The 23,795-nt window shown below is 38.0% G+C and overlaps 2 protein-coding genes across 6 annotated transcripts in view; both read left to right on the forward strand.

Annotated features, from left to right (window-relative positions):
- Nucleotides 1–23,795, forward strand: part of LOC128743903 (transient receptor potential-gamma protein) — a 137,691-nt gene that overhangs the window by 61,236 nt on the left and 52,660 nt on the right. The gene's annotated exons all lie outside the window — the stretch shown is intronic.
- On the forward strand, nt 23,223–23,774 carry LOC128740847 (uncharacterized). Its single transcript, XM_053836415.1, has 2 exons — nt 23,223–23,326; nt 23,396–23,774. The coding sequence occupies exons 1-2, from the start codon at nt 23,223–23,225 to the stop codon at nt 23,772–23,774; spliced, it is 483 nt and encodes a 160-aa protein (XP_053692390.1).

Genomic DNA, 23,795 nt, shown 5'->3' on the forward strand with positions numbered 1-23,795 from the left:
TTGCTCTCCGACGTTTCGCTTTTTATTTTTAAAGCTTTTTCAAGGAATCGCCATAAACATTTGTATTTTAGATATTTAACAATTTTTAGTATTTATCATTTACTCACTAACTAGTCTGTCTGTCTATATGATTTTGTCTGAAAATTGTAGCTTTCGTTGTTATATTCGTCTATTGCTAACGTGTAGTTTGTCATTTGCTATGAATTTTTAGTATCGTTTTAGTATCGCACTATTGGTCTAAGAGTCATCTAGTTTTGCACTTATTGTTCATGTGTGTGGATATACTTGATTAGGCAGTGGGGGTGTTCCTGGTTTTATTTTGTACAGAAAATAGTATTCCGGCATATATAATATTTAATCCTTCTACGTCTGTTCTTTTGTTGGTTGCGTTTGGGCTGTTGTATATGTGACGCATTTCTAGTATGGTTAGTGACGATCGCTTGTAGCTTTGGTCTAATATTTTGGTGGATGGGAAGTCGAATCTATGTTGTTCGTCTATGCAATGGGCGATTAAAGCTGTTTTACCTTTGTTATACTATATAACAAAGGTTTAGAAATTGGTCGAAAAACGCGAAATAGAACCAAGGCCCGGAGGGCCAAGTGTCATATACCAATCGATAGGGTTCGACGAATTGAGCAATGTCTGTATGTGTGTGTGTGTGTGTGTGTGTGTGTGTGTGTGTGTGTGTGTGTGTGTGTGTGTGTGTGTGTGTGTGTGTGTGTGTGTGTGTGTGTGTGTGTGTGTGTGTGTGTGTGTGTGTGTGTGTGTGTGTGTGTGTGTGTGTGTGTGTGTGTGTGTGTGTGTGTGTGTGTGTGTGTGTGTGTGTGTGTGTGTGTGTGTGTGTGTGTGTGTGTGTGTGTGTGTGTGTGTGTGTGTGTGTGTGTGTGTGTGTATGTGTGTGCAGCTCATTTTCTATCGTCTGTTTCTCGGAGATGGCTGAACCGATTCATCCGCTATTACTTTTGTTTGAAAGGTATTTATACCTAGTATATCACCATTCAGTTGTTTCGTGGTACGACGTTTCGTTTAAAAGTTATAGGCAAAAATGTGAAAACTACGTGACACGGTTTTTTCCGGAACTACACAACCAATTTTAATGATCTTAGTACCAAATGAAAGCTCTTGCTATCTCTAAACTTTTTACTAAGTTTCATCGAAAACAAATGTGTAGTTTAAAAGTTACGCTTAACAACCAGTTTTGACAAGGTCCAAATGATCGCCTGTTTCTCAGAGATGGCCAAACCGATTTATGCGCTATTAGTCTCATTTGAAAGGTAATATAGCCGGATAGATCACTATTGAATTTTTTTTTGATTGGACGTTTAGTTTGAAAGTTATAAGCAACCGTATACACCACACCAAAATTAACAATAATTTATAATGATTTTAACCAAGTTAATTTGCCTAATTTCAATTATTTTAATGTCAAACGAGAGGTTTTGACACTATGAATATATATGCAAAATTTCACAAGAATTGGTTTTTCCGGTCAAAACATATTAACCCTCGAACACTCGCGCTAACTTTTGTAACACAGTTACTCGCGCGCACAATAGCCCAAAACCAAAGAAAACGTGCGCGCTAGATTTTTGACTAGGAAAACTTGGTTTTAAGTTTATCAAACCTTTGGAAGAGTTTTTAAAATTGAATGCTCTATCGTCTGGTAGCATTTAAATTTTGACTAATCCCCCTAAAAGTAAAATAAAAGAAATATTTTTCTTCAGTTTCAATATAACACATTGATGTGTTCCGCAAAGTTTTAGAGCATATTATTACAAGAAATTTTGCTGAAGACAGTAACCTTCTATCTCTTCAGCGAAGACAGAGAAATCTCATTTATTGTAAATGCACTTGTAAAATCAGTTTTTCTATTTCGGCTCTTTTTGTAATTGTTGTATGACTTTTTCATGTATTACAAAGTTGTACAAATAGTAAAAATACACAACTTTACTGAATGTAGTATACCTCTATGTCTGCTTGTTTAGGGTCTGTAGAACTTTGATTATAAAAAACACCCTAATTTTGACTCCGAATTATTCGACTACCAACAGACGGCTACATTTTAAACATTTTACATTTGCTGATAGTTTTGCTGCATACAGATGGTGTCTCTATATGGTGTCTCTATATTTCTATATGAAGAAACGAGATGAAATGCCAGTTGAGGCCAATTGCGGTACACCTCACATGCTGCTTCTTCGTTTCTGTGATTTTCTGTCGGTTTATGCTGATCTGTTTTCCTAACAATTTAAAGTATTAATGCATCGAATAATTCTGACATTTTGCTCACAACAAGTTTATTGAAGAATATAAGTTAATTGAACAATGATTTTTAACTATATAACAATATGGCATTCAAAAACCTACACATGTTGTACAAAATACAGCAGCGTGAGTAACCGAAGGTTTAATAAAAATTGATGAAATTTATTCAAGAAAACTTTATTGATGTGAACCAAATAGAATGGCAGTACAGGAAATTATGCATAGTTCAAAAACCTATAAACTAGACCTTTACTATGCAATGTATATGTTAAAGAATAATATTTCTTCTTACAACTTAATTTTACTTGCACTTACCCACAGTAGTAACAACTTACTCAGCAATTTCATGAGAAAAGGAACTATCAAAATTTATAAGTGCTGCCAATAGATGAATTATTTTCCGAAGACGGGTCGATTTCTATCTCAAATAGCAAGTAAGACCGTATAACAAAGGTTCCTTTCACCACTAGGTGGATTAAATCAGGTTTTTTCCTTAAGATCTTGTATTTGCCTATCTGTGTATGTATGTCCTGTTTCTATTAGTTTGTTTAGCTTGTTTATGGCTTGTTTATGGCTTGTTTATGGATGTCCTGATAGTCTAGTTTTTAAATGCGTAGTTGCCATACCAATGTATGAGGCTGTGCAGTTTTGGCAACTAATTTCGGCAACTAAATGAAACAGCTATGGAAAGTCTCCTTTCGCCTACTTTGGCTGAAATAGTGATGGACACACTGATAAAAGCTACGCTTGAAACAGCGACAATCATAGTTCCAGTGATTAAAAAATGTGTGGACGACCTCTTTCTAGCAGTACACCATGTATAAAAGTAAATCGAAACATACAATCTAAAATGCTAAAACAAATGCTGGTAAAATAAGTAAAATTTAAATCAAAAAAAAAAAAAAAAATCATGGGATAGAAAATTAATATGATTAAATTAGCGTTTAGTACGTAAACCTTGAAAAAGCGTATCGCCAAGTATTCACAATATTCCTTATCATCTGGAATTCATTATGTATGACAGTGAATTTTAAATTGCAAGCGAGGCACGTCCTCCAATTCGCTTCACCCAGGCCCAGTTCATACATCAGTGGTTATAATCTGGTGTAATTTAAGGGATTTCTTTCAAACAATTTAGCTGATTTTCCGAAAAGTATATGATAGGCTCTTACAGCTTACCAGGATTCAGCGTTATACAGGTCACGTGACAGCTGAAAAAAGGTGGTGGGCGCACAAGTACCACCCACTGCCTTGTTCGAGGGAGTGCTGTATATCTTTTCCTGCTTGCGGAAGAATCTCAAGTTTCTAGCATTAAAAAAGCAAAAGTAAAGTTAAATCTATAACTGTTCAAGTTCTAAAAGAAAGTAAAAATTCACAGAGATGCCCGTGATAGATTCATGGTACGACGTGAGCTAAGGCTCACACACTAGCAATTCTTTGGAAGTAAAATAAAAACCTATCATTACTGTTGGTTGAAATATATCTATAATTTGATTTGAAACAAATACAAAACAAACTAAATATGTGCCATGCTCTTCCGATCGGTTAATAACTCAATTAACAGCAATGATGCATCAATACTGTGGCACACTCAGAAAACCATTCTAAATAGCGCCCCCTGTGTGTTACGGAAAGCGCAATGATTCTGCACGGTAATTGTCAGTTAGCTAGAATAACACCCGCCTGGATGCACAGGACTTTTCTTCTTGATCCCGGTATTGAGTGCTAGCGAAGAAGTGCACCGTACATTTCATATGACACGAGATATTTTCCTTTCTACTACCATCATTTGACGGAGCTGTAGTCTCTACTGGTACCTGACTGGCAAGAAAGCTAACCTTCTCTTCAACACTTTAAGTTTGCAAACGTGCCAGTCAGTGTATTTGGAACGTGTGAAAGTAGAACATCTACTTTCAGATGTTTAAAGAAAATGGAAGTCACGTCAGCCTTATATTGCTCTCGTGTGCCTGACAAGCTCAATGCTTTTGGTGGTCGTATTTTTGGGATACCTACTGGGTTGGAAATACATCAATCAAATAGCGTTCGATTTGTAGTTTATCTAGGGATTCCTATAAAAAGCCGGACTAAGCTGGTTCAGTATTTGTTTTGTCTGTACCATTTACAATCGTGTTTTAAAAACCTTTCTAAACCTAACAGCCTAATACATGAATCTTGTAGAATAAACATTAATCATTTAACTATGGTAAGCATATTCGGACCACCCTAGGGTGCTTATTGTTAAATTTTCCTCTGTTCTAGATGAAGGAAAGTCGACCGATTGCTCCTGGCTTCGTTCGTAGGGTGTGCTTAGCAGTTCCTTCAGCCATGAGGCGACGTATAAAATTATCGAAGCATTGGCTCTGGAGGAAATGGTATGATTTCTGGTTTTCTGTGTGCGTATCAGTATTACTAAATATTGGAAGCTGCCGAGATTGTGAGGCCTGCAGCGCCTGTTGGGAGTACTATCGATGATGTAGAGATAGTAATTAAAAAGAGATAAATCATTACCCTCAAGTGGTTCAGGAAGCGGGCACATGTACCGTAGGATGGAAATCGAACGGTCAATCGATTTCATATTGTGTATAATTTGCATCCGATTGTGATCAATCATTCGAAGCATGATCCTACTACAATTTTTTTTTAAACAGTTCATGTTGGCGCTGACATGTTAGTTGTTAGTTTTTTTTGCTGCAAGAGTAATTTCGTTCTCTGCAAGTAATATTAGTCATAATAAACGATATTATTAGCAACTAAAGATACGAGCAATAACGACAAAGGGTAGGGAAAAAGTAAAACAATATAACAAATTATTCTCATTATGCATTCCCATCTAAATCGACTTAATAAAATAAGCCGTTAATTGGATTCTTTCTTTTGCCTAGCTTCAGCGGTCTAGAAAATCAAATGAGATATAAATTTGCTTTGCTCTTACTCGACAGAAACATTTTATTTTATTCATCACGACCGCCATTAATGAGTGATATCTTTGGATACGTTATTGTCAGCGCATAGCAGATATAGCTCGAAGATGAATTTATACGCCAATTTATTACCGCCGATGCATTCATGCCAATACGAACAAAGGATGTGCCCATCTTTAAATTTCCTTTTTGGCATCATTAAGCAGCATAATTCAATAATCAATAAAAGCTACTGCAGAAACACTTCCACACAGACGTTTAATTGAAAATGTGAATTATGTCTCTGGCACATATTGACACCGTCCTGGAAGGCGTCGATGGCAATTGATTCACAATTGAATAATGACCAGAGATCATTAATCTTTTAAATGATCCGACTTACGGAGAGCACTTATGCTTTGCATACAGAGCTAGATATTACTTTAACTAATTTAAAGTTTTTGTTCATTCTCCTGAAACATTTTTATGCAATATTTTAAACATTACCTTACCAGATTTAAACATATGATTTTCACACTAACCACTGCTGAGTACCAAATACTGAAAAGCTGGCAGCACTATCAAGAAAAACTTATTGGATGCGTGCTTCCTCGATAGCGCAAAATTTCTTTTAATTGCATAGACACATTGCTTGAAGAAAAAGTAATTTTGCTCTTGGTTCTTCATGAGAAATTGCGGGTTGCTTACTTAACAAATCTGTATCTCTGAATCGGCACGGAACACCCTTCGATAATATCTCGAAAACACGGTGGAGGTGGAATTTTTGAGATCTAACTGTACTCATCACTACTCAATTTTTGTTATTGCTTATGTTTTGTTTTGGTTAAAATAATTGTATTATAGAATACTGATGTATTGCTATAATAATAAAAAATTGTCTTTTTCACCAACTCATATTGAAATGATGAATTCTTATCGATCAACTATTATAACCTTAGGTAGAGCTGCTGTACCCTACATTAATTTGTAATAGAAAACACAGCTACACGGGTTTGGACTGCAATGGTACACCCATTCATCACAATGCCATTCGCAGAAACATGACGTTGTTCATTTCTATCATTAGCTGGCATGTTTTTGTAAGCCTCTTTGTTTCAGAAAGCAGCAGCGTAGGTGGTAAACAAAGGAAGTTGTTCGCTTGCCAGAAAATACAGAAATACACAAAACGGAAAGAGTCAAAACATCACTGACAAGGTCAGTAGACGGATTGTAGAAAAAAAGTTATGGCTCTGAAACATAAAACTGTTCACCACATTGTAGTTTGTGAAAGAACAGAATGTTTGAGCAGAATTTGCAAAAAATAAGTTTTAATAATGTTAACGTTTTGATAGCCACAAAAATTTGCTTCTGTAATGCTACTTGTAATGGTTTATTTGTTTCTAAATATATAAAAATAAAAAAAGCAAACTTATTCAGAGGCAATTCTGATTGTTCTCACGATAAATGGATCACCACGTAGCTCCATCAGTTCATATCCAGTGGAGGCGCATTGTACTATAAGTCCACATAAACGCAAAAGTGAACGCAAGTTGCCTTTTGCTCTTTGTGAAAAGCTTCCGTTTCATTTCGAAAGAAAGACATTTTTACTTGAAAACAATAATGGTTTGAATCACAATGCATAACCCGCTTATGTGTGTGTGCAATTCTCCTATTTTGTTAGAACTGATGGATTCATTATAGGCCAAACCAAATAAACTCTCGAAAGAGTATGACAAATAGCTTCAAGTCGATGATTACGAGTTGGTTATCCCTTTAGGGATGGCTCGATTTTTGGGAAAATTTTTACTTTTCCCAGCATGTTTTTAGCTGATAGAATACCAAGTGTAACTATTGACTTATCTACTCGTCAGGTTATATGTATATCACATTTTTTTAACTTGTCTAGCGCACGCCAGAATTAGGTCAAAACGTTAGCACTGATTGTCCCGTTCCACACAAGCAAAACAATACTTCGTATTCACTGTTTCTTTATTTCTTTCAAGACCATCATCAGTTGTCGTACTGTGATGGATAACAGTTGCCTCTCTCTGATGTGTTTCTCGGGACGATTAATGGCTCTATCAGCAGCAGGATGACGTGCTGATGTTCGTGAGGCTACGATGCTGATGTACTGCTACGTATTCCGTTTGCTTTAGGAAAAGTAGAACAGAGAACAGAGAAAGTTAGCCGGAGCTACAGTGGACCTAGCAGTGGCGCCGGCTCAATTAGCCTCAAGAGGCTTCTTCTAAATAAACTGTGATTTCGGCGAAAATATCCTCCCAAAGAACGGAGATTGCATGACCAACGAACGGTAGCTGATTGGTCGGGTACAATTTCGCAAAAGCATGAATTTCCTATTCGGCTTAGAGTAAAGAAAGCCGTTCTTGAAGATTTGGTAATTGAAACTTGCGGTGAAAATTTAATGCAAGCTAAAATATGCAAATTGTGCCTGGGTTGTTGTGGGAAACTTTCTAATGGAAAGTCTGGGTGATTTGGATCGGTAGTCTTTCCGAAAGAAATTGTCTTACAAATAGGTTGATTGATAGCTGCTCCTTGATGGTTACGAAAGTTTATGGTTATTACCCAGATTAAGACGAAAGATTTTAAAAGCTTAATAAAACCACATTTTTCCTCTTGACAATCACTAAGTATTAACCAAAACATTTGGTAATTGAGGTTAGACTGGGGCTAAAGCGGTTGGTGAATTATCTAAAAATCGATATTCACCGAAACAAACGGTAGCAGCGAGTGAGCTGGTGGTAATGCCGGGCTGACAAGACTATGCGCGATAATATGCCGTGCCGTACCATACCGTGCTCTATATAGCATGTATCTGTCAGCTGCTGAGCATAATTTCTATTGAATTCGCCAGTGACATGGCAGGAGACAAAATGCTCGTATCTTTATGGTTGCGTAAGGCTTAAACTCGTCAGCATACTATAATAAGGGTTCGAACTTCTCCCTGCCTGCGGAAGGTAAAGTTTCTAGCTGTCATGTCGGTACAGATTTGAACAGAAACGTGGTTTGTTTCTCGGATTTTTCCAACAGGGCGGACAGGCTACATTCACGTTTTCCTTCCGTAACTGAATGCAATTCAGTACGTGCTGGCAAAAAACTTTCCACCGTGTTTCTGTTTTTATTCGTAAAAATAATTCTAATGCACAGGGTGATTTGTAAGAGATACACACGCTGAGAGTATAAAATTGAACTTAAAAAAAACTTTTTTCGCATCATAAAAGTGACATTTGCAGAAACAGTTTATCACCAGCAGGCAAGCCAGAGCATACATTAAACTTTCCAATTTTTCAGTCAAGATAAGCATAACTTTTGCAGTTGAGTGAAAAAAAAAACTAATTTTTCCCACCCATCCAATTATTATCATTTCATTCTTTCACTTCTGTGGATGTTGAAAGATTTATAAGTTTTCCACTTTAGCGCTTCCGTATTCTGCAACCTAGCTTGCAAGCTGGAAAGTGGATGTCGGAGCTTCACTATCATGGTCATTGGTTATGCAAAATCATACCGCACAATTGATAGAAAAAATATTTTACTTTACACCACGAGAATATTCATGACTTGCCGCTGGTAGCTAGTCATCATAATTAGTCGTGGAACCTTCCGGATGGGTTATTTATTTTTGATTTTTTTACTTTCTCCATTGAAGGCTTGATTTCGTTGAAGCTTTGGCATAGTAAAGTGAATTAACATAGCATACTTCAAATTGATGAATCGATACCAGAACTGGAAAATAGAACAAAGACTCCTTCACATTCACCATTCACAACTTTCCATGCTAATGTAAACAACTCATTCCACCCAATCAATGCCTCAGTTCGATTCCAATTTCGGTGAAAGGATGCAAAACAAGTCAAAGGGATGGTGGATGGGTAGATTAGAATTCGATCCCTGCAGTCCCCATTGTCGACCGAACTGGAAGGAGGATTTATGCCACTACTGTGCTGTGCCGTTTATTTTTCTGGGAATGGTTTTCCGACAGGAAATCTTTGTTTTTGGCTGCGCTGAACGTGGTCGTGCTAGAAAAGGCAACAAACATTTGGTTTGATGCTTTGGGCATTTAACCTACGCTGCTGGCACTACGATGGAAGATGGTAAAAGTGGATTTATTTAAAAATAATCGGATATCGAAGTCACCAGTCGTCGTCGTCGTTGGTATTAACTGGCAAGCTTCCCTGAGGATTCAGAGCTGACACGTAACAAGGAGCTTCCATCTGTTTCGAACTGGCATCGGTGAATAGTTTATGCTATGATGGCAGATGGCTATAGACAGCTTGACCAGGATTTAGTGAGTGCACAGTCTGTGCTGGGCAAGCTTCAAGTTTTGCGGCTCGCTTAATACAGTGAATAGAATATGTTGAGAGTTCTCAATTTATTTATGCTCCGCATAAACAACATTACAATAATGTTTTTCGAATTGCAAAATATTGCTGTAATGCTGTGAATGAACTCATCTAAGTTGTCAAACTAGACAGTCAATCACAGCTGGTTGATGTTTTTATTTGATCCCATGAGAGCTGTACGTGACATTTTAGACTGTTTGATGTACCTAACAACTTCGCGCGCCAGCAATAATGTGTGGTTAGGAAAAGTTCCGCGTAGCGCGCGCTGCTAATCCATCATTTCGATCAGAGACCACGAAAAACAGAGCAATAAAGTCAACACGTTTTTACGATCAGTAAAATTGTTCACAATGACTTTTCGTCAGTAGCGTTGCACTGTTTGCTCCTCGGAACGCCGAAGCGTATGGAAGGAGCACAGACTGGATGCAGACGTTGAACGACTGAGAATTTCTGCTGTACAAAAACGACAACAGCGATGATGGCACGACTGGCAATCACCGTTTCCTGAGCTGTCGTGCATTTTCTGCAGTTACACACATCTGCTGGTTGTGCATAAAGTGCACGAACGTATTTTTTTGGGATTTTTTTATTATATAACATTAGAATTTTCTTAGGGTTCCAAACACGTGTGCTAGAAACTTTCCATAAATTAGGTTGGTGAAGTAAGACGCAATAAAAATGGTTCTTAGTGTTGCCGTACTCTTGAGCCATACCGATTGTGCTACTGATCACAGTTTAACTTTGTTCGCGAGATATACGGGAAAAGTAAATAATAATGACAACCACTAAATTTAAGGGCGATTTCAGTAATATGTCGTGTTTGTCGTTTTGTTTATCCAGAAATTTTTTTATCAGGCTTCAGTATTATGGATGCACTATCAAGAAATCTTTGTTATTTTCATAAGTGTAGAACTAAATCATAGTTCGTAGATTTTTTGGAGAAAAAATAAATTTAAAATTGTGATTATATCCATCACTTCGATTCGATTTTGATTTATTTAGATGGTACTGTCCAAGCCGAGCGAAATTTGACAAAGTTACTTATGGGACATTTGTAGAACTAGTTCTTATCTACAATGTTGCTGAATAAAGCTTTACTGTACCTTATGTTTTTGTAGTGTTACAATGCTGCTGGCTCATTAGTAGTACAGTTAATCTTCACTGAGCTACTAATACAAAGTGACGATATTATTATAGATCGAAGTGTTGGTCGCATCCAGATCGTATAGCAAAGGTGTAATTTCCATGGGCGCTCCTACGATTTGTTTATAGATGTTTTGCTGCATACAAAGTTCAGTAACTAACTTTTGCTTATCAGTGAGTCAGCTAGCGTTGTCTTGCTCTTTGAGTTTCGATTTAACTTGCTTTTACTTATTTGTACCACTGATGAACGCTGCTTCTGTCCGAAGTAGCTTCGCCGTATGCAACAGTCAACATTTGGAATACGTCCGAGCACTTCAAGTTGTTTTTTACACAAAATGTTATACAAATTCTTTGATTCATTTTTTGGAATAGACAAAAATCGGAGACAAGCTAAAACACGTCCGCACACAATAGCTGTCAAAAACTGACTGAAAATTCAAATAGGCCGACATTGCCAACAACAGTGAGGGTAATGATTACCAATATAACGCCACAAAAAGATTAGAATTCGAACATACGTAGCTCGCGAAAATTCAACATTTGTGATACTTTTTGAACAAAGCTTGTATCAGGCGGCATAAAACCATGAATAACAATGATCACAATGATCTTATGTTGTCTTTGTACCACAACCTGAGTCATATTGCTTGTTTGGAAGGTTGATTTTTTTCCGTGTTGTTATCCCGTCCAGGTGTTTCTACTATATTCCACATTTCGCTCTTTTTGCAGCACTGCTATTCAGTGAGCGAACATCTTAACATTCGTACTAAAGCGTCGGTGTTTTCACTTTTTTCCCTTTATGTTTTCACTCCTTTTCATCCGGTCTTGCTCACTAGAGCCAAGAAGTGCGGAGTCTGGGTTTAATTTGCCCTTCTAGAGTAAAGGAATTGGAAGTCTATTCCACGCTTAGGCGGTATCGGTTTATTCACCCGAAGAGCTTGCCTGGGATGTGGCGAGCCTTGCCCTTGCCAATTTTCTATAAAATAGCGCAGTATCCGTAAACAGCTCCGACAAAGCGAGTCGTACCACTTCATACTGATCTTTGCCTTGATGACTTTAAGGCAGTGTACGATTCAGTTGAACGAAATGACCTGTAGCAGATAATGCAAGAAACTAATTAAGTTGATTTGTTCGACGGTGGATGCGTGGATGGGAATAGTGGGTGATACCGGTGACGCTTTCGTAATGTAGGGTGGATTGAAGTAAGGGAATGCACTCTCTAACCTGCCATTCAACGTTGCCTAGCAATAAGCCATACGAAGGGTAAATGTGAAAAAGAACGGGACTATCATCACAAAATCTCACATACTTCTTGGTTTTGCAAATGACGTCGATATCATGGGTATGTAATCACAAACGAGCGCGTGGTGGAGGAGAGATGGAAGCTGCTCTTCGATGAGCAATGGCGATATAACAGAAGAAGATGCAACGGAAGTTAGCGTACAAACGAAAAATGGCAAAGAACCGCTAGCAATGGCACTTCACTGGATAATTTCAAGGATTTGGCCGGAGGAGTAGATGGAAGGTGTGGTTTGTCCTGTCTACAAAAAGGGCGATTGGCTAGATAGCTGTAATTACCGTGGCATAACGCTGGTCAACGTACGCGCCTACAAGGTGCTCTCCCAGATTTTGTTACGTCGTCTATCCTCAATAGCAAGAGAATTCGTAGTATCAGGCAGGGTTTATGGGGGTCCGTGCTATTACGGATCAAATTTTTACTCACTGACAACTCCTCCAGAAATGTCGGCAGTACAACATGCCCATGTATGATATTTTCGTGGATTTCAGGGCAGCATACGAAACAGTAGAGCGTGAACAGCTATGGCATATAATACACGAGTACGGTTTTTCGGACAAACTGAGACTCTCGAGTCCTTTCAAATCGCGCAGAGGATTGAGGCAAAGGGATAGACTGTCCTGTATGTTATTCAACGTCGCTATTGAAGGTGTGATCCGGTGAGCGGGAATCGAATCGAGAAACATTTGCCTTCCTCATTTCATACCCAGGAACGATCTTTAGCAAGAGTAGCCAATTTTTAGCCTTCACAGGCGACCTCGACATCTTTACTAGAAACCTTGGGACGGTTAAAGTAACGCTACGCCAGACTAAAAACGGAGGCTACGAAGATTGAGTTACCAATCAATGTGTCGAAAACTAAAAATATGGTAGGAACAGGCTCGAGAGAAAACAACGTTTGCCTCCCATGGACAGCGACTATTGATGGTGATGAACTGGAATTGGTTGTTGAGTTCGTTTATTTGGGTTCTCTGGACACTGCCAACAAAAATATGAGTAAGGAGATTCAACGACGCATTCAAGCAGGAAATCGAGCCTACTTTTTCTTCCGCAAGACACTTTGGTCATGGAGCATACGCCACCGTACAAAACCGACGATGTATAAAACCCCAAACCATCCGGTAGTGCTCTACGGACTTAATAACTTTGCTTACGGAAGTCATACGTGCACTTGCCGTAATTGAACGAAATGTGCTGCGGACTATTTTTGGTGGAGTACAGACGGATAGCGAAGAGTGGCGTAAGTGTATAAGCCACGAGTTTCAGACACTGCTTGGAGAGATTCCGATCGTACACCTGGCGAAAGCTGGGAGACTACGGTAGGGCGGCCCCACCAAGATGGATGGAAACACCTAGTAGCGGAGGAATGAATATATTTTGGTACGCTCGTGACATGTGACAATGTTGTAAGCCACGAAGTAAAACGACGAATTGCAGCCACCAATCGGGTTTTCTACGGATGACGTAACCAGCTGAAGTCCCGTACTTTGCAAATTCTCACAAAACCAGTGCTCTATAGAACACTGATACTTTCGGTGTCCATTTACGTACATGAACGCTAAAGGATGCTAATCGACGAGAGCTTGGAGGTTTTGAGCGCAAAGTTCTGCTTACAAAACTTGACGGGAAAATGAAAAATTAAGTGTGGCACAAACGCGTGAACTACAAGCGGTATCAAGTATACAAATATGCTGATATAGTGAAAGTGGTATAATGTGGCAGGCTGCGGTGGGCTGGACACATGGCTAGGATGCCCGATGAAAAAGTAGCTTCGTAGACTTCGCGGCAGATCCCGCAATCGATGGATGTTCGCTGGCGGGACGATGCACGTTTGGCTAGAGTTCGAGGAGATGGGAAAGCGGCAATCGCATCGTTATTTTACCTGGTGAGGTGCATTACCAAAATATTTTATGAAGCTTATGATTGCGAATATCTTATTTTTTTCAGAAATAGAGTTTGACGGCAACTTTGTCCTTTCTTTGCTTAGCTTCAATAGTTTTAAAGTCATAGTTCTACAATTAACAAAGTCAATATCAAACATTTTTGGACATTCCCCTGGATTCATAGAGTCTGTCTACACTGCGTCTGTGGTTGATACGACTAAATTGCGGAAGCAAGACGAGAACGTGGTCTTGTTTTATACTTTAATCAACCGAGGCTAATGGAAGGCGGCTGCTCACGCTTACTCTTCCGAAATGAAAAACACCCGGCATTGTGGTCGCTCGTCGAGAATAAGTAAGACCTAATACCTACAAACGATTGGCTTGATATTTCGCTTTGAGCAATTTGCTTGATTCGCTAGCAGTCGCGCCATTTTATGTCTGTTATTCGCATGATTGCAGTAAAATATGCATGAGCAACGGTTAAGTCATTTGGCGGCGCTGCGTTGTTGGTGTAAATATTTTATAATGGCCACCTAAGTTTACGATCGAGTATTTTCTCCTTTCTTCGCAATAAACTAGAGGTTTATTCTGGAAGACACTCACGAACGAGATGAATTGGTTTCGCAATGGTTGGTCGATTTTCTGTACGGTAATTTCGCAGTAGATATAATTGAAAGTTGGACTAGAATTTCTATACAGATTTAATTTAACATTCGAACAATGATTTTCAATACAAGCGTTAATTTTTGCTATTCAAAAACCACTTCACTGGGGGTTCTAATTCAATTAAACGTTATCAAACAGGATTTTCCACATCAAGCTTCACTCGCAAATCAGTCGCTATTCGGTTTACCGTTCGTTTTATGCAGGATGGTTTGCAGCAACGCTCATCACGAGTGGAATTGTAAAACAATTACAGTGTGTACTGAAAGAGAGCGGTTAGGGGGTTTTCCCACGACTACAGCCGCTTAAACATCGTACCTCCTCGTACCCCACAGCCACAATCACATGGTCGAAATGTGTTTTTCCCTGCTTCCTCAGTGCAGTACAGTGCTTATTTGCTGCTGTTGTTGTTTCATGCACACCGAGACCACCACCGAGCGGCACCCAATTAAATGACATTCCAGCAAAGCAAAACTCAAAAGTCGAAAATTAATTTAAATTTCAACTGATGATGTCTATCATGATGATGATGATGAGTAGGAGGAAGAGGACGACGATGATGATGATGATGATGATGATATACTGCACTGGTCTTGTTCTGGCCACTAATTCAATAAGTTGAACAAAAACCTGATTTCATCTACCTAACAGTGAAAGAAACCATCGTAACAATCGAGAGCGCATTCCTTTTTATAACTTTCCCAAATCAATGATAAAATCATATTTAAATTTGCTCTCACTCAACTTAATAAATACATTAAATCGCAAATCATTTAAATTAAACATATATAAACAACTTATATGTGACCATACGGGGTGTCAGTTACTCCATTATGGACAGATATTGTTAAATTTGCTGAATGATTTTTGTTAATCGCTCCTCCGGGTTGTGGATCGACAGGAGCTTTTTAACCAATTTGTATACCTTTGTCATGGTAGCTACAACAAAGGTAAATCGTTTGCTTTGCGGTAAACTTTCCAGGTCGCTTGTTAAGGCACAATAGAACAGAAATCGTAGTTGGCTGTGAATGCTACTGCATATAAATTACGACCTGTAACAATTGTTGAAGAAATTGTTTCTTCTGGTTTGTTTTCCCACCGACCGACAACGGGGTGAGGGCAAGAGAAAATTGAATTGACGGTTTCAGTCGAAACAGGAGGCAAGGTGAGTGAGGTCCTGTTTCTTGCTGTTCGAAGCAAATCCCGGTTCAAGTCTTTATTATGCAGAAGACGAAGAGAATTGAAACAACATTAATTGGCTATCTAATTGAGTTTTCTCTCGACTTCAGGGTTACCGGGAAGTGTTGTTTTTTAACGTAACTTGGGTGGTTGAAACTGTTTGGCACATTTTGAAGTGTGTACTTTCGCCTACAATTAGGTAGCAGAGCAAATTGGAGATTTATTCGTTGTTATGGCCAGCAACGCTTGGTACGAATGTAGCAGCGGTAACAAAACTATGACGCAGCAGTTTGGTGTTGTTCCGTTTTATTATTATTTCAAAATAGAATTATATTTGGCTTGTGTACGAGCTGCAATTATGCACGTTCACCCATCAAAGTTGGCGTAAACAGTCAGTGGGTGGTGGCATAAGCAATGTGCTAGTTTGCGGCGAGAATCGTTTTAAGCGTTTTCAACCGAGTTGATGAATGCCGTGTCGAAATTGAAAACTTACTTTATTGTGGGGAAGTGCTAATTTTGGGTGGGAATATAGTGTTTATACAATTTTTTGCTTAAATCAACAGCGTATTAGTTTTGACAGTTTTATTGTCAAAAAATTTATCTCGAGAAGCACGACCAAAATATAGGACATTTGCCGCTTTTGATAAGTATAAACCATCAGTTTTTCTCGAAATCAGAGTTTCGTCACTTGGTTCGTTCTGACTTAACACCGACCAAATAGAACTTATTATGGCATATGAAATTAGATTTACAATGGACCTGAAGTTGCATGTTAAATTATACTTGCAACTGGACTTAATATTGGAGCTGAAGAAGAATTTAAAATTTTACTAGAAATTGGCATGAAACTAGTCATGAAATTGCACGCACATCTTGTATCAATGTACTTTACTGTATGTAGTTTTATTACAAATTGAATAAGGAATTGAACCTAAAATTTAAGTTACACATTCAGGTTACACATTGAGGAATTATTTTGCTCTATATTAATTTTTTTAGAGAAGGGGGGATCACGTGTCCCAGCCTAGATGTGGTGTTATAATGCATGTTAGTTACAAATAGATATAATTAATAATATGTTTAAGCTTACAAATTCTTCAAATGAAGTATTTTAAACAGATTCAGTAAATGTTATAGGGACTGATTAACTTAAAATGTAATAAATTATTAATGAAACTCGGTGAAAGGTCTATCCTCAAGTATAATAAGGCGTAAATAGATTTTGCTTTCCACTCTTAACCGGTTGGTGTTCTTGACACGATTTGTCATTCAGTCGAGGAATTACCCAGTAGTACCGTCATCTGCTGACAACCTGGTGGTTGTCGTTCCACTAGCCTTGTATAATTAAGTCCTGTCGAGAGGTAGAAATCGCTTCAAAATCGATTCTGTTGATTTGTATTAGTTACAGAATTCAATCAAGCAAAGAAAATAGTAAAATAGTTTTCCTTTCGTCATTTCCACGGGAATTGTTCTATGCAATTTTCTTTTATTAAAGGATTCAATCGGAACTATTTCCCGCTCGTGATGGACAAGTATGATTGCATCCGAGCAGCGCAGTACCTATTGTTCTCGTTCTCGACGTGCAATCGGTTGCAACGGTTTGATTTTCTTTGGTGATTTTGAACACGTACTCAAGCAACCAACGAACGGAAACTGAATAACGTGTTACCCACATGAAGTTGAAATTGTACCATCTGTAAAACACCCAACGCTTCAAACGTTCACTCATATTAGATTGTTGAGTAATTTTAGTTATCATGTAAATTTATATTTTGATTGATACATCAGTTCGACGTTTCGATTCGTCGACAGTGATTGGTTGCTCATGTGAGTTGAGCTTGAATGGTTGGTGGCTAAGGGAAATTGGTTTCAATGATGTGATGATGACTTTTATATATTAACTTTCTGTAATTTACATATAGCTCAATTTTACGGCTGAGTAGCATAACTAATCTTTTGCAATAAATAAAAGTTACTAGCACAAACAATTACTTTTTATCATAGCACATTGCTCTATATTTCCTCCGAATACGGTCCATCCTTACTTTACACCAACTGTTTTTTCTTCCAACTAATTTACTATTTTCGTTTGAGATCCTTATTTGGTCGTATTTTATTGCTTGCATACCACCGTGACGCCATTGTCATTGTACCACTGTTTAGTCGAAATTGAATAGTGATGTGTGATACTTCTATGCATCACCGTAAATCTGGAACACGTGGACTATTCTTCATTGAAATTTGCCTGCATATTTATTGACATAAGGGAATTACCATTGAGTGATCCGCAGGCGTGTCCAGGTTAGGGCGGTGCACATGCGTCACCGTCTGTATAAAATTAAATGGAAAATTCCCAAGGTCTAGTACGAAGTTTTTTCCTATTAGCCCTTAAAGTGTACAAGCTCAGATTTTGAGAAGTTTTCTAACCAAAAAAATGGCAGGAAGAACATCGTTATTTGTCACAGAGAATACATTAATTATTGGTAGCAGGTAGCAAAATATGTACAGTATCAGCAGTCGTATCCCGAGTTTTAACCAAATTTTGCCCAATACAAAATCCAAATTCATGTTTAATTTCAAGTTCAATTTTAGTTCAATTCATAGTTTATCTTCCAGCTCAACTTAAAGTAAAGCATCTAGTCAAAATTGGTCCAAACTTAAATTTTATTTGTATATCAATTTCAAATAAAATTTTAACTTTTATTTAAGTCCAATTTGATGTGCAATTTCAGGTTCAATTTGGTATAAAGCATCTATATTCCTATATTTGGTCCAATTTTATGCCAATTTCAAACAAAATTTCAACCTTAATAAAAATCCAATATCACGTTTAGTTTCAAGTCTAATTTTTATCAATTTCAAGTTCAACACAAGTTCTATTTCAAGTTCCATTTCATGTCTAATTTCAAATCCAATTCCTGGTCCTACATCAAGTTCAGTGTCATGTTTAATTTCAAGTCCTATTTCATGTCCTGTTTCACATTAAATTTTAAGTTCAAATTAAGTTCAATTTAAAGTAAAGCATCTAGTCTAAATTGGTCCCAACTTAAGTCGAATTTCACGCCAATTGCAAGAAAAGTTTTAAGTTTAAATTTAAGTCCAGTTTTAAGTCCAAATTTAAGTGAAATTTCAAACATAATTTTAAATTCAATTTAAAGTCCAACTTTAAGTTTACTTTGACCTAAAGCTACAGGTCTGAATTGTATCAAAATTAAGTCCAATTTAAGTTCTAAACATCGAGTTTAATTTGAATTAACGGTTTATGCCTGTTTAAAGTCCAAATTCTAGTCCAATTTCATATCTAATTTCCAATCCAATTCGAAGTTTTTCATCTTTCAGTTCGTTTTGAAGCTAAAGCTTCCAGTCTAAAGTGATCCAAATATAAATCCAATTTCATGTCGAATTCCATGCCAGTTTAAAGTCCAATTACCTGTCCAATTTCAAGTGAAATTTTCAGTTCAATTTTAAGTCCAAGGTTGATTTCAATTTAGTACGCAATTTTAAGTCCTATTTTAAGGGATATAGTCCATTAGGCATAATGAACGTTAACCATAATGAATGATAGGCATAATGGATATTACACATGTTTTATACCTACTATCTGCCGTTAGCTTGCAATAGTTACAACCGACTTCATTTAAAAAAGCAAAGCATAAAAAGTGCCTCGATGCCAGGACAAGGGAAAACTACCTTGAGTCGGCAGACCTACCTACCTCCCTCCCTCCCCCGCAGTAGCTGGCGCTTCCAGGGGCGGATCGCCGGCAGTACTCGCGGCCTTCAGTCATCTTGCCCCAAGGGGAAAGTCGCTGAGAACATTGTGCTAGGCATCTAACTTACACAGTTCATCTCGTTGATCATAATTGCGATACAATGCACAATTTGTTGCACTCTGTGGCACGTGATCGGTACAATAAGCGACGCAATGAACAAAATTAGCACGAATAAGGTGCATGAGTGTTCTAAGCGACTTATCATTTTCTTGCCCTGAATCATCTATGATATGTCATAAAATAATTTTTAAGGAATTTTACCAAATGGTCGCACATGATTATGTCAATCAGTATTATGCCAAACTACTTTTTGCTAAATGGGAGGCCCATATTCTAATTGCTTTGTGACGGAGAGATGGTTGGCTCGGATGCGTATTCATAGGAAAGCGAAGCTTCTTAAATTACGCCTAACTTCCGTTATGCCTATTTTTATTATGCCTAACGTTTATTGTGCCTGTAGTCCGTATGCCTAATGTCGCGTACCAATTTGCAGTCTAATTCTCATGTCCAGGCTCAAGTAAAAATTTCAGATTTAATTTTTTGTCCGATTTTACGTTTAATTTCAAGAAAAATTTAGCTGCCATTTCAAGTTCAATTCAAATCCTTTTATGTCTGTTTTTAATCCGAATTTAAAATTAAATTTGAGGGCAAGCATCAAGTACAAACTGGTCCAAATTTAAGTCCAATTTCATGTTGAATTTCGTATGTACTAGTTTCAAGTCGAAGTTTAGGCTGGTGTTGAGCCCAATATCAATTCTAGTTTCAATTGGATGTCTAATTTTAAGTCAAATTTAAAGTCCACTGGAGTGCCCTGCATGTGGCACGTGTCCAATCTTCTCTATTATATTTAGTGTAAAAAAAATTCGTGATGTAAGCCGCCACCCTACGATTATTTGGTTTTTCCTTATGGTTGGACACGCCAAAGGTGGGGGAAGTCAAAGTAAGGAAAATGGCTTTGTTTCTCATGTATTATGTGGAGACAAGAGTGGGGTGAGGGCTGAAAGATCCTCCAAATAAGGAAAAAAGGCTTTGATTCTCCTTCATGATGAGGATTTCCGCATATAACATAAACATACAAATGACGGAGTAGGAAAGGGGGAGGCATAATGCACCACCATAACTCCGGAACGTCTGTATGGTTCTACATATAATTTGGAATACATGTCCCTTGAGGTAAAAAAATCATCTCAACTAATAATGTGAGTTTAATTGCACTGCTATTGCGTTTTTTTGACAAATTTTGGTCATCAAAACCATTACAAGTGTACAATAAAACCCTAATTTTTTCTTAAGCATTATAGGCGGTTTTCTGTTTCTGACTTTAGATCTTAATACTCGATTTTCCTGAAAATGTATTTATCGAAAAGTTCGTATCTCTGTTCGTGAAATTTTAACAATTGAAAAAGTTAACATCAGTGAATAAGAAAAAAATATTTTAATTTTTTTCCATAAACTAGAACATAGTATTTTCGACTCTTCTTAGAAATCCATTGCTGTACAAAATTTTGTTACCCATTATTATTCAATGAATTCTGGAAATTTTGATATGGCTTTAATTTCAGCCAAAAATCCAAGTTGTCTCAGGTGATAGGTGATACAAACGAAACATGAATTAAAAATTTAAATAAATACATCTATAAGGCTATCGTAGTTTCAAGAAAAAATCAATATCTAAATTTCTATTCTGAACCACAATGCACCGCACACATCCACGTAAGAATAGGAGCCCTTTCCTGAAGACCTTTTTAAGATCTATATACATAAAACGAAACAAAACCTATGACGCAACTCGAGAAGTGCAAGCAATGAGTGCGGTTAGTTTGTTAGGCATTTCTCAAGTGTAATCAACACCAAGTGCCTTCTGTGTCATGATGTGACAGCGCTGCTTGTCGCCATGTGCCACATGCATGTTGCCATTATGGATTTGTGGGTGTCATCTTCGCAGTCACCGAAGTGAAAGATGCAAAAGCCATTTGTAAATTAAAACAATTCCATTGCTGGATAGTTTTGCTGTTTATTTATTCAGCCATTTTGCATTCTGCAATGTGTCACTGTTTCCACTGGGTGGAATGGGATTCTTCAAGTTTCTATAACAGCCAAGAATTGTGACAAAGAACATATTCTGCATTGTCTTACAATTGTGAATTATATTTCTTACAGCTTATCATATACTTAATTTTAAATTTTGAACAAAATGAACAGCTTGTCGCGATTCGATAATTATTGTTTGTATCCCCACACGGGCGGGCGAGGTGATTTCGATTTATATCGGGTACCTAAAACTACACAGCAAATCGATCGTCATAATTTACGCTCTATTTGGTCGCTCTTCGGCGTGACACCCTGTACGTGTTCACGGGCGTAATTCAATCCGAAACAATATTTATTCATCTCCTGCGGCCAATTTGTATAAACAAGCGGTCCAACATGGGACGCCGATACTGCATCTATCAAGCCATCGTAGCCGAAGTGCAAACAGGCATCGAGACTTTCTCACCTGTTTTATCTGCATAGAGCTAATTGTTGGCCAGTACCTATGCTCAACAAGTACCTACACCGATTCTATCACTTGAGGATCAAATCGTATGGAAAGTGGCCAAGAGGGAAAGAGTCAGATGACGCTATTTGTTTTTATGTTTTAATTTTCACTAATTGGTGTGCCAAAGTTATGCCGTTCGCTGTGTTATCATTCATCACGCCGCTTAGGTGCCTCTTGCTAGTGAGTAGGGTAGATAAAAAGGACCGGGCCTGATGATGGCTTGATGTGATGTCCCTTGTCGTACCCGAGGAGCACACCACTCTTTGGACGAGCTGTTTATTGCAAATGAACACGTGGGCGACGCCTCTCTGCCAATATCATCGTGCCAGTCCAGTCGTAATCTTTCTCATCCAATGCGCAACGTTCGGAATGCCTGCCTGGTCGGTAATTGGATAGTTGTATTCAAAGATCACCCTCGAGGCAGAGCAATTATGCTAATCGGTACTAATTGAAGCCAAACCCCCGCACGATGCCCCCGAGGGGGGATGAAGAGCACGCGCCCGGACGAAGTGGAAAATAAAAGAAAATGTTTTCATGGTAAGGTTTCGAATTTCCTGCGGCTATTTTGGATTTGCGTCGTTATCATTAAATCGTTCGGCTGTTGTTTGAAATTATCTTGTTGTTTGAAGAAAATGGCCCGAGAAATGGGAATAAGAAGGAAAGTCTGCTTTTTAGCAATTAATTATCCGCTGATGTTACAGGTAATGTCTTGATTTATGGGGAGGTCAAACTTAAACCGACACCTGTGTATATCTGGGTCATGAAGTTGAAAAGTTTAGTCATTCACGCAATAGTTTGTCAAACGCTTGGGCTCGCCAGCCAGGGGAATGACACTTTTCTTCCTATTAGTTTATTTGTCATGACTAACATAGAATAACTCGCTGTTAATGTAGTGAAATGACGACACCGTAACTGATAAAATACCAATCAAGGAAATCAAGTATCCCTTTATAAGGCAGTGGCAACTATATTGCCACCAACAACAAATTTTTATTTTGCTTCTATAATTATATTGATGTCATTATAGACGCAAAACAAATATTTTTCGTTGGTGGCAATTTTATTGCCACGGCCTTATAAAGGGTTAAAGAAAAATTTGAATTAATAAAATCATCCAATCCAAGTCACATCAAAATAGATCAAAATGAGTAGGACGAAATGCTACCTACACGTTAAAAAATCAAACGAAAATAAAATCTAAGCAACCTAAAAACAAATTCAGCTATGGACGAAACCGGCCTCTCGGGAAAGCAAAAAATTACTTTATTGTCGGCTTGGAGCCTTATTAAGCAGGACTTGGATCTTCACTGTCGAAACATTTTATTGCTGTAAGAAAACCTGGATATACCCGCATCGATATTGGAATAGTTTAATAGTTACACAACAATCAATTTCAGCTTCTTCAAAGAGCATCCGCACTTTCTGCCGTACTTCGATTTCAGCACCGATTCCAGCACGGCAAATCTGTCGGAAAATCAAGCACTATTCGCCCACTCTATGAATGTCATCAACGGTCTGGGATCATTGATCGAATATGGGCTTGGCTGTCCGAAAATGTTTCTATGTTTACTCACGAAGATGGCTAAAAACCACAAGGCTCGATCCGTCACCGGGGAGGATATAAAGTTGTTCGGTAAAGTCATCATGAACTATTTCATGGATGTTCTAGAACGACAAGCCGCCAGCAGTCTACCGGAAGCTTTCGAAGTGTTTTTTGAAAAGATAGCAGAAGCGTTTGATGATCCGTTAGATCCTGCAATCGATACCACAGATTGATGCTTGAACTTTTAACGCTAT

The sequence above is a fragment of the Sabethes cyaneus genome, chromosome 3 (assembly GCF_943734655.1).
Source record: "Sabethes cyaneus chromosome 3, idSabCyanKW18_F2, whole genome shotgun sequence".
Taxonomy (NCBI): domain Eukaryota; kingdom Metazoa; phylum Arthropoda; class Insecta; order Diptera; family Culicidae; genus Sabethes; species Sabethes cyaneus.